Genomic DNA, 11798 nt, shown 5'->3' with positions numbered 1-11798 from the left:
GCCTGGGGAGCAGGGCCGGGGAGCAGGGCCGGGGAGCAGGGCCTGGGGAGCAGGGCTGGGGAGCAGGGCCTGGGGAGCAGGGCCTGGGGAGCAGGGCCGGGGAGCAGGCCGGGCTGGCATTCCAGACAAGGGATGGTTCCGAGAAGCACAGGACTGGGACCCAAGAGAAGAGTGGTTTGAAGAGCTGCTGGCATTTAGTAAAGTGAACTACACGTCAGACACGGCGTCATGCTGAACATGTTATGTACATCGTATGTGAGTCTTCAGCGGTCCTGGAGGGGGGGTGATGCCGGCTGCCTTTTTCAGCTAAATCAACTAAGAGTCAGAAGAATGCACTACAGGCCCCTTCTCTATACAGTGAGGGGGGAAGAGGCTGGAAGGACTTGAAGAGGCAGCCTATGAAAAGCCCTGAGTAAATAAAAGGCGCTCAAAAGTGTTCCTGTCCCAGGGAACCAACACGCAGAGAGGAATTAAGAAGGAAACCCAGTCAGTCTTCCAGGAGATTACAATTCCACTAAGGAGCAAAATACACCTACCTGTCATCCCAGAGAATGACAACTAACGTGGTCAAACACACCCAGTACACAAATGATAAACAGAGCCGCACTTTACAAAGATGATTCTGGCAACCACCCGCAGGACAGGTTCACGGCGGGGCCAGCCTGGATTGAGAGCATTTAAGAAACTTCAGCTACAATGTGTGTGGGAAAAAAGAGCAGGGCTTATTCCTAAATTAAGGCAGGAGTGGTAGGTGCACAGAGAAGGTACTGAAGAATTAGGAGGTGAAGGTGAGCTGACTAGGCCACCGAACACACACGGGGCACAGAGAGGAAGGACCCCCGCCAACCTCTCCCAGGACAAGGGGCCGGGGATGTAAGCTGCGCCGCAGGCAGGAGAGCTGTGTGCCTTCGCAGGGGCAGGGGGTGCAGGCGGAGAGACGGAGGGGAAGAGCCCCAAGACCAGGAACCCGGTGCGTCTGGAGGAACGGGGTTCAGGAGATGATGAGATGCCCGGGGAGCCACAGAGAACGGCCTCAGACTACGTCACAGGAGAAGGAAGGGCCTGCGAGGCGGGGGCCGGACTGAGCACCATGAGGGGCTGAGCATGGACAGGGTGCTGGGGTGGGGAGGTGTAAGATGAAGCTGAGCACGTGGCGGATCTGAAATCCTGGGGGTCACTTCTGAGGGGGAGCATCAGGCAGCGATGGCAGGAAAGGTCAGGATGCAGAGGCTAGAGGAGGAAAAGGTTAGAAGAACCAAGGAAAGAGAAAATGCAGCCTGAAATTTTAAGAAGTTACACCAGACTCGGGAGATAAAATGGAGAGGAGAATGCAGAGCCCGGGGCAGTGTTCGTCTTCAAGCTGGAATCGACAGGAGTGTTTGTAACCTGGGGGGTGAGGACCCGTGTGAGGATGAGGACCGATGCAGCGGATCCGTGATCTCCCGGAAAGCTGGACTGGGAGGGCTCCGCGCACAGGTAAAGGGATGCCAGACGGAGGAGGGAACTTCGCCCAGGGCAACAGGGGAAGGAGGAAGGGCGGTGCAGGGAGTGAAGGCTGGTGACAGGAAGCGAAGAGGGTCTCACCATATCCATCCCAGGGGTGACCACCTCCTGCCGGGAGTGAGGGAAGATGCCTCAGAGAGCCGCCCTCCTAGGAGACAGGGGGCAACCGACTGAGGCCCTGGAGGGCGGCCAGGCCCGGCCACAGCACGCAAGGCTCTTGGGAAGCAGAGGCCACGGGGGAGCGGGTGTGCATCTGGGCTGGAGCCACTGAGGACGCTGCAACGCTTGTTTCACCCCAGGTGGGGAGAGCGGAATCACGGGAGGATAAGGCGAGGGAACAGACTCATAAGAAGTCACTCGGGCCAGGGGCCAGGACAGAGAAGCACCAGCAATGGAAAGGAGATGGTGGCACCTGTGGTCGGCAGGACAGTGGCCCCCGAAGACGTGCAGGTCCTAACCCTGGAACCTGCGATGCCGGTACCTCACACGGCAAAAGGGGTTTTGTGGACGTGATTAAGTGAAGAATCTGAAGATGGGGAGAAGGTCCTGCAGTGTCCAGGTGGCCCAATGCCATCACAAAGGTCCTTATAAGAGGGAGGCAGAAGGACCAGGGAAGGAGACCTAAGGATGGAAACGGGCTGGAGTGACGTGGGCTCACAAGCCAACGGATGCAGGTGGCCCCCCAGAAGCTAGAATAGGCAAGGAAATAGATCCTCCCCACAGCCTGCAGAACGAATGCAACCCTGCTGGCTCCAGTTTAGACTTGGGACGTTCTGAATTTTAAGGTAATAAATTTGTGTTGTTTCAAGCCACTGTGGTAATTTGTTACAGCAGCAAAAGGAAATTAATACACCTAGCCACATGGAATTCAAATTAGAACTATATTACTAAACTATAAAAGATATATGAAGACATCCCAGAGACTTTTAACTTTCTCATGATTACTTTCATTTTGTTCTGAAATACCAAACTATTTTTTAAATGTGCAAGTCTCCCTGCTTTTCAGGGGCCTAATCTACCTGGCAACCCCATGCCGGCTGGAGACAGGAACACCTGCCTGGGGATAAGAAGCAGAGCGTCCCGGGAGGATGGCCGAGGACAGCAGGGATGTGGGGCTTGGGGGGGCTCCCTGTCCCCAGAGGGCAGTTCAGAGCTAGGGCGGCTGTGCTCCCTCAGTTGGAGCGCGACAGTGATCTGACCCCAGGTGGAGATCTGGGTCCCGTCTTCATGCTACTCCTGTCCCGTCCGCCGCCCTTCAGACGTGCAGATGGGGGCGCCTGGCAGGTCCGAGCAGACAAGGCAGGGTGGGCGGGCCAGGGCAGCTTCATGAAAGAGGGGGGTCTGAGGGGAGCAAGGACCCATGAGGTTCAAAGAACAAGAGACACAAAAGGCCTGCAAACTCGGATAAAGATGGAATAGTCAAGCGGAGCCCGCGTGGGGACCAGCCCCACAGGCCCGGAGAAGCCCCATGTGATGGGCCAGACCCCGCGGCCTCAACTCCAGGCCGACAGGTGTGGACCTGTGACGATCGACAGGAAGGAAGAAGGCTTTAGGGAGACACATCTGATGAGATGACTGTCAGGGAGAGAGGACAGAGAAAAGTTCTTAAAACCAACCTCAAAACAATCTTTTAAAGTTTAAATCAAATCGAGATTGGCACATTCCACCAGTAATGAAGAGAAAATGTTTTAAAATTTTCTACGTCAACAGAAGGTGTTTACATCCTTGTATACTCATTACTCCAGATGGTAAAATAAATTATAAAAAGTGAAAAACTTTGTCTTGTACAAAAAGATATTTAAAATAGACCTACAAGATGCAAAAAAACCCACGTGCAAATGAAATAAGTGGACTCTTCTTTAAAAATACCCACACATTTTCTTGGTAGAATCCGTATCTGATCTGCATGACAGAACTGACAGTGTGTGTTTCTGTGTGTGTCATTGGTATGTTTTCTAAAACTTGAATATTAGAATGGAAACTATATATTAAAAGTAAAGCAATACTCTTTTGAGTAGTTTTCCATTCAGGATATGCAAACTATTCTAAGTTTTATTTTCAACATTTCACTATTAAAAGCTGAAGAGTTCCATCTCAGCTGGCTGACCTGAACACCATGGTTATAATATTTACACAATGAAAATGAACATTAATAGTCAAGAGCACAATACCAACACAAAACTGAGTTCAGTCTGATCCTCCTGCTTGGAAGGCTGGCGTGTACCACCTGCCTTTTTTATTCTATTGAAACCTATTTTCGATCATAAACCATGCTTACTTCATCTTACATATACACACACACACACACACACACATATGTATTGTGTATATATAGCATATACAGAGCATATATATATATATGTACAAATGCTCAGTTAGGGCAACATCTTCCATCCTCAGGACAAACCAGAAGTAACAGGTGGTGACTTCCCCTTCACACGCAGGTGGGACGAAGCCCCATCTCAGCACAGAACACCTAGTAAGCTCATTACTTGCATATTCCACGGACAATCAACAATTCTCCCTCGTGCTGTTATCATGTTTTCTGGGCATATCTTACACCCCAACTGGATGGCCAAACTTTAAGAGTCCGTGTCACAAGCACACTAGTGTTTCTGTCCAGGTCTTACGTGGTGCTTTGCACACACGGAGCCTGAGTTTCACTGTCAAGCCACACGTGAGTGGCTTGACTGTGAAGCTCCGAGTGAAGGGAAAGGCGGCCACCACATCAGATGCGGCTGCTGCCCGCTGTGCTCATGCCTCACTGTCACCTTCAGAGCTGACAGAGGTTAGAGTGCAGAAGCTTGAGGAAGTCATAGTTTTAGCCAAGGAACCATGCAGATGGTGTGCCCCGCCCCCTGCTCCCCTCCCCTGACCTTCTGGGTCTTAGAAGGTCAAGCGGGAGGCTATATGGCCCACAGCCCAACACTGCACGGTCCCCAACGCAGCCTCAGGATCTACTTCAGGACAGAAATCCCACACTTGCCCTGAAGGTGCCTCAGTCAGCACTAGGACCCAAGGGGAATCTGGGGAGAAACTCCATTCTGCATGAGCTGATGGACCTTAAAGGATCTGAAAGAAGAAAGTCTGAGAAAAGTGAACACACGCTGGCTGAGATGAGGAGAGAAAGTGGGAGCTGGACGGGGATCTAGCACTTTGCTGCCATCGGCCAGAACTCGCCCTGCCCTGGGAACCACACACACTTCACCCCCAACATCCAAACATCGGACACAGTCCCAGAGGGTCCTGGTGGAGGTAAGAGAGGATCCCTGTCCTGGGGTCCTGGTCCGAGGACACACGCAGGTCTGATTCCTAGGACACTGTGCCCTTCTTGGTCAATCTCCGCCTTCATGGCTTCTGGCTGCCTTGAGATCCTGGACGGTCATCTCACCAAGCACAGCCATTGGGTCACAGCCTGGCCTGTGCCCTCACATCCTGGACCCCAGCTAGGCTACATCTGCCCTTGGAGGTCACAGAAATGCATAGGCCTTCGCTGGCTCCTGGCCTGAGCCCTCTACCCTCTGACCTGGAGTAACCACTGCAGGAAGGGCAGGAGACGGCACAGGGTGAGCTGGAAAGGGCGACTACAAGTTACACTGGGTCACCCCGGTCAAAGCCAACCCTCTGTAAAGAGCATCTACACTCAGAACTAAGGAGAGGTTTCCGGAAGCCACTCAACACAGCTGGTGACAAGAGCACACTGAGAACAGGCACTGTGCATCCTGTCACCTCGGGAACTTACACGCTTAGTGGAACGAACGCCCTAAGTCTTGTTACATGACGGCAGTGGGGGCAGCAGGACCCGAGTCCTCAGCAGAACCTGCACAGACCTTAAGCCTTCTCCCCCAGGGGACCTCTACCTGCGCACAGGAGCCCCGAGGAGGCTTCCAACCCATGGCCTCCCTGGCCACACCCTGAGGTTCTAGTTCAGCAGGTCTCAGGAACATGTATGTCCGTGTTTCCCAAAGCTCCCTGGAAGCACCTGGTATGAGGACTGGGTGGAGAACCCACAAGTCGAGATTCAGTGTGTCTTAAATTGTGAGGTGCCAACACTTGGCTCTGCTTTCATTCCGTGCCGGCTACACCTCTTCTCCCCGGTTCCACTGCCATGTCCTAGATTAAAACTGCTAGCCTTCTCACATAATAAAACGTACTACAAGTAACTCAACGGATGTCATGACAAGTGAAGCAAATAAAAAGTTTTAGCTTCTCTCTGCTGGTTAAGATGCAATATAATGATGCAAATCTGATACGATTTTTTAAAATTCAGATCACCCCTGAAATAATGAAAACATAGCCCGAGAAGAAGAGAAAGGGCATTGGAAGGTTTGGTACCTTGGGTACCAAGATGAACCCCAGAGCTGCAAGCCCCTGGTGCCAGGAGTCATTGGGTGGAGCAAGTCTACCGGGGCTGCTCCGGGCGTCCCTACAGTCAGGGACAATCTGCTTTAGGGGGTTCACTGTCCCCTCCAACTTGCTGCCTGACCCACCACTTCATGCAGCACATCAAAACAGATGCCTGGCACTGATCCTTGGGTGGACAGATGCAGGTAACGTCGGCGAAGAAGAAGAAGGACTCACGCTTGGTGTCTACCACGTGCCTGTTATATCCGACGTCCTTCACACGTACAGCGACCCAAGGAGGCAGGTGTGGTGATTCCCCTGCTTTACGAGCAAGGACCCCGAGGCACAGAGAGACTGGATGGCCTGCCCGAGGTGGCAGCGCTAGGTTTCAACCCAGGCGGGCCGGCCCCAGAGCACACACAGAGTCACTAAGGCTTGGATTGCTTTGTTATGTCAATCCCCAGCAAAGCCTACAAGTCAGATAAGTCGGTATGCTGTCTAGGCAAACGATTTCATTTCAATGGATTCCCTGCAAAACTGTAAGACCTTCAGGGATTTGTTCACCTTGGAAAACAGCTCAACGGGCGCTGCCACGGCCTCCTGTTCCTTCAAGTACTGCTCCCAAGACCAGGCCTCACGCGTGGCCACCGCAGGGGCTGGAAGAGAAAACACAAGGGCTGTTCTTGAGACAATTAGTGACTGAAAAATTATGCAGTTGAAGATAAATCCAAGAAGGAGGCTAATTACTTAAACCGATGATCAGAAGACCAAGCAACTAACAGCAAGGAGCCTTATCGCTGGCGTTCTGTGAGCATCTGGTACAATCACGTCACCTCACATCCCCAGCTTTTCCTGGGTTAGAACAGACTTATGAACACACCCCATCACCGACCACTGATGACACGCAGGACGTGTGCCCCCAGCCCCCGCTCAAAGAAGGGAGAACAGGCACAGGTTCTCTAGAAGGTGATTTGGTTACTTTTAAGGTGAAGGACCTGAACTTTTTTTTTGTAATTTCCTTTCACTTTCCTACCTCCTCTTTGTGGGAATGCCAATTGGTACAACCTGTCGAAAGGCAACGTGCAAACTGTCAAAAGCCTTAAAAATTATTTGCGTACTTTGAGCCAGCCATTCTCCTAGGAATTTGTCTTAATGCAATTACGGTGATGTGCCCAAGAGTTTATCCTAGAACCCTTCATAATAGTGAAATAGTGGAAACAAACTGAAGAGAGGGCTGATTAAATGCACTGTACAGATGTGTCGTTTTAATAACAGCTCATAAAATTACATTGCAGAAGACTGCTGAATGGCAGAGAAAGGCTATGTTAATGATACACTAAGTGGGGAAAAAAAGTTTAGGAAACAAAATGATCCTTTTTGGTAAAGTATATAATGGAAACAAAAAACACTAAAATCATGTAAATCAAAATCGTAATTGAAGTCATCTTTAGGTGCCGGGATTATAAATAATTTCTTCCCATTTTTCTTTGTACTTTAGTTTTCCGCTTTTCTAGATGAATAACTATCCTTTGTAATTCAATACAAATATCATTTTAAATAATAAAAATCTGGCAAAAAAGATTAATAACTGTTTTAAGTTTATATTCTATGTTCCAGTAACTCCTTCTCTAGGGTTAATATGCTAAGGAAGTGGTCCTCATAAAAGCTGATGGTGAAAATGGACATCACACAATTATTACAGCAAAAATGCAAAGTAATATTAACATGGGAGAAAAGTTAAATAAATGATATTTATATATACATATACACATATATACATATATGATTATGAAGTCAAAAACTATACTTTTTATAAAATATCTTGGGAATTTTCTGGGATATCTTGAGAATTTATTATCAAAGTAAGGAAACAAAACAGTATATATTTTATGATCTTAATTTTTAAAATACAAATTATTATATATATTAAAACATTTGTTTTTCACATACTTATAAAGCCCCTTCTTCATGCAAGGCAATAGGCCTATATGTGTGTCTGCATATACAAGCACACACGCACAGAAAAGAAATTGGAAAGAAACAGCAAAATATTAACGGTGATTATACGCGGGTGGTGGGATTAATGTAAATATTCTTTCCTTGTTACCTTCTGCAGTTTTAAAATTCTCGACAAGCATTATTATAACCAACCACACACACACGCACAGTTGCACACACACACTCATACACACACGCTCCTGGAGAATTCTGGTCAAAAGGGCTCTGTGAACATTAATTTTAACATTTATCTTGTTGTGAAGTGTTCCCGAGGAAGGTCCAGATGGTGAAAGGTCAGAACTACGAGCATGTTGGCGGTGACAGGTAGTTAGGCACACCTCCAAGTCAAACATTCAGAACCTCTCAAGACGGTAAAGCAACCTGATGGAATAACAAACACGAAACTCCACCAGCTGTGCAGGAAGAAGTAATATGGACTTCTAATCACTTAAAAAATATGTTCTGAGCTCCTCTTCACATGCCAAGAAGCATGCTGCCCGCTGGAATAAGAATATGACCCAGTCCCTGGTCTAGTAAATGAAAAAGAAATAAATAATGTGTATAATTTTTCCCTTTAATATTCATATATCCAATAGACAAAAAAAAGTAATTTAAGCTCAGGTTATAAGGAAAAAATCATATCAAATTACAGTTTAAAACAGACCCACAGAGCATGCACATTAATAACTACTGTTTATCAATCACAAGACACTGACCTGTTCTTGCTAAGAAATACACTTATTAAAGTAAAAGAATTTTAAAAAGCACTTTAACCATCAAATAAGGCTGAGAGAACTGTTATCAATGGATTTCCCTGCTTTGGAAACAGTGCGACATCTCTGTGTGATTCCCACCAAGGAGCTCGCAGTCTGTTAGCCATCACAGCACTAGAAGATTTGCTGCCATTTCTACACGACATGAGATATTTTATTCTGCTAAACACAGAAAGGAATTTGATAAACCCTGAATATTCTCTGGTAAGATTACTCAACATCCCTATTTTCACATAAGCGTTTTACAACATCACAATTATAAGCGTTACCAAAAACATTACAGCAGCGTTGGCTCCACAGCAAATATAAATGTCTCGTTTTCTACAACAGCTGTGTTCCTGAAAAACTTGTGTGTGAGGGGTGACATCACCATGTCGTCCCCAACATAGAAGAAGGTCATTCCTCACAAGAACCACGAACAACTATTCAAGACCAAGACACACTGAGAGAACCCAGACCCGGGGGTGTGGTTGAAGCCGCGTCTGCACCACAGAGACCCAGATGGATGCCCAGAAGGACACAGTGGGAGGGGAGAGTAGGGGCTGCAGGTGACGCTGACCACACTGCCCCTCCCCCAGGCCTCCCCAAGCCTCAGGCTCATCCAGTGGGAAATGAGGACCCCGGGGACAACCGGCCCTCATCCCCAGAATCCTGGGTCACTATGTGGGAGCCCCTATTCTGACGTCGCCCCACGGGGACTGCAGTGGAATCTGGAGGGCACAACGCTGGGGACTGACTGTGATGGAGAGGGGGGAGGGGCTCATGACATCCGCACAGGGATCTCAGGATGGAATTCACACCTGCATCACCCAGGTGGGGACCCCAACCTGCAGCTCTGCTCACCTGCAGAACCAACTCAGGGCGCAGTCTGATGAGGGAGCTCGATGGGGTGCATACCTGCATACCTACGGACCCTCAGGGAGGAGTTCTGTTGGCCCTGAGCCTGCTCTGTCCAAGCCCACGCCAGATGTTGCGTCCCAGCCCACGTAGAGAGAGCCTTCCAGACCCATCGACCAGAAGCGCTGGGACAGTCCTGGAAGATGTGTGCCTGGCGGCACTTGAGCAAAGCCTGTGGCCCCGTTCAGCCAGGGAACTGGGGTGCGGGTCAGCTTGAGGTAAGATGACAAACAAAGAGCCTTACTGGCTTTCAAGCTGCTTCACCCACTGCACCTGGGCAGGGGACCTACCTCACAGCCCTGCTCACCACTGAGTACAGCCTGTCCCCCAGGAATCCACCCAGACCACAGGGGACACTGTGAAGCCCACTCCACAGCCCTCCGCACATGGGCGCCTGAAAAGGGAGCACAGCCTGGGGCCTCCTGTGTCTGCAGAGCAGAGCCAGTGGCCTCACCCAACCAGGTAATTCAGTGCACACTCAGGCCTGATTCAGGCCCCCAACGATGAGCTGTGTAAGCCCTAGGTCGCAGCCTGCTGCCCTGCCAGGGAGGGAAGCTAACTCACACCCCATCCACTACTGAATACGTGCCCAGTCCTGGCCGTCCAATGAGCCTGACCAGAGAGCCCAGGCGACTGCAGAGCCCACCCTCCAGCCCCACCTGGGGAGGAGCCCAGCCAGCCGTCCTGTCCACCTGTTCTGGGCCAGGGCACAGCCCCCATCCCTGTCCTCTGAGCTCAAACAGATGCCTCACCCCAAATAAACCCTAACAGCAGGCCCACCTGCCCAAGGGCTTTACCAGCAGACACGCCCAGAAACCCAAGCTGAGCTGACTGGTGAGGAACCGTCTCTGCCAAAGCAAACTGCACAGCCTGGAAGACGAGCCCCACTACTCAGACGCACAGATTCCAACGTGAGGAATCAAGGGTCATGAAAAGCCAGGTAACTATGACACCAGCAAAGGAAACCAGTAAAGCTCCAATGACTGACCCTAAAAAAGAGGGAATTATGAACTGTCAGACAAAGAATTCAGAATAGTCCTCCAGAGGAAGCTTAATTAACTACAAGAAAACACAGACAACTAAATGAAACTAGAAAAACAATGCATGAACAAAACAAGAAGCTCAACAAGGAGACAGCCACCATCAAAACAACCACAACAACAACAAAACAGCCCTGGAGCTCAAAAATACACTAACCGCACTGAAAAGTTCAACAGAGAGCTTCAAGAGTAGACTGGACCATGCAGGAGAAAGGCTCGGCAACCTGGAGGATAGGACACTGGAAATTCCCCAGTCAGAGGAGCAACAGGAAAAAAGGAGGATAAGAGAGAAGAAAGCTGGGCGGAATTATGGGACATGGTAAAAAGAAACAATATTCGCATTATGGAAATTCCAGAAGGAGAAGAGAAAGAGAAAGGGACGGCAAGTGTATCTGAAGCAATAATGGTGGAAAACTTAGAGAAATGGACATTTCACATCCATGAGGCCCAAAAGGGCCCCAAACAGGTTGAACCCAAATAGGATTACACAGAGACACATTATAATTAAATAGTCAAAAGTCAAAGACAAAGAAAGAATTTTAAGAGTAGCAAGAGAAAGAGAGACGTCACATACAAGGGAAACCCCATAACACTATGAGCGAATTTCTCAACAGAAGCCTTTCAGGCCAGGAGAGAATGGGACAGTTTATTCAAAATGCTGAAAGAAAGCAGTGCTTGGATGGGCTGGAGGCTGGTGGCGTGTGCATGTGTGTTACACCTTATGAAAGCACAGGTGCACTTGAGCCAGGCCACGTCCTCACAGACAGCAGACACTGGGATGCATAGGGTTAGCTCTTAGAAGCACCCCCTTTACAAAGGGCTCACCATGTCTAAGAGGACCAGGCAGCAACATCGCCCTTGGAAAAGGGGTTGGCACACTGAGCAGGATACATCCCAGACCACATACCTGTTAATCCTGTAAACCACAATTGTGTCCTGCTTTATCATTTCAGATCTGGAGTTTGGAATAATTCCGTTTATTTAAATGGATAGAAAACCACCTCTACTCCTTTATTTCAGCTCTTTATATGAACAGTCCTCCATATGTGCGTGCTAGTGTTTTTTGTTCTCAACTCCTCTTATAAAATTCCATAACATAAAAAGCACAGCATGCTGTTTAAAAATGGAAAGAAGCCCTAGCTGTCATCTAGCTCTGTGATTTTTTTCAAACCTTAAATTTCTTTCTATCTTGTAATACCCTATAATGGAAAAAAATTTGAAAAAAATATATATATTATATATA

General features: G+C 48.8%; 1 protein-coding gene across 2 annotated transcripts in view; it reads right to left on the bottom strand.

Annotated features, from left to right (window-relative positions):
* L3MBTL4 (L3MBTL histone methyl-lysine binding protein 4) overlaps positions 1-11798 on the bottom strand; it is a 300018-nt gene that overhangs the window by 250084 nt on the left and 38136 nt on the right. For both annotated transcript variants that reach the window (XM_027088566.1, XM_027088565.1), the window contains exon 3: positions 6412-6503. In XM_027088566.1, the coding sequence (XP_026944367.1) occupies positions 6412-6503 (92 nt within the window). The remainder of the gene's footprint in view (positions 1-6411; positions 6504-11798) is intronic.

The sequence above is a fragment of the Aethalodelphis obliquidens genome, unplaced genomic scaffold (genome assembly GCF_003676395.1).
Source record: "Aethalodelphis obliquidens isolate GAN/ISIS:26980383/991018 unplaced genomic scaffold, ASM367639v1 scaffold63, whole genome shotgun sequence".
NCBI lineage: Eukaryota > Metazoa > Chordata > Mammalia > Artiodactyla > Delphinidae > Aethalodelphis > Aethalodelphis obliquidens.
The sequence above is the reverse complement of the archived record's forward strand: the minus strand, read 5'-3'. Positions and strand labels throughout refer to the sequence as shown.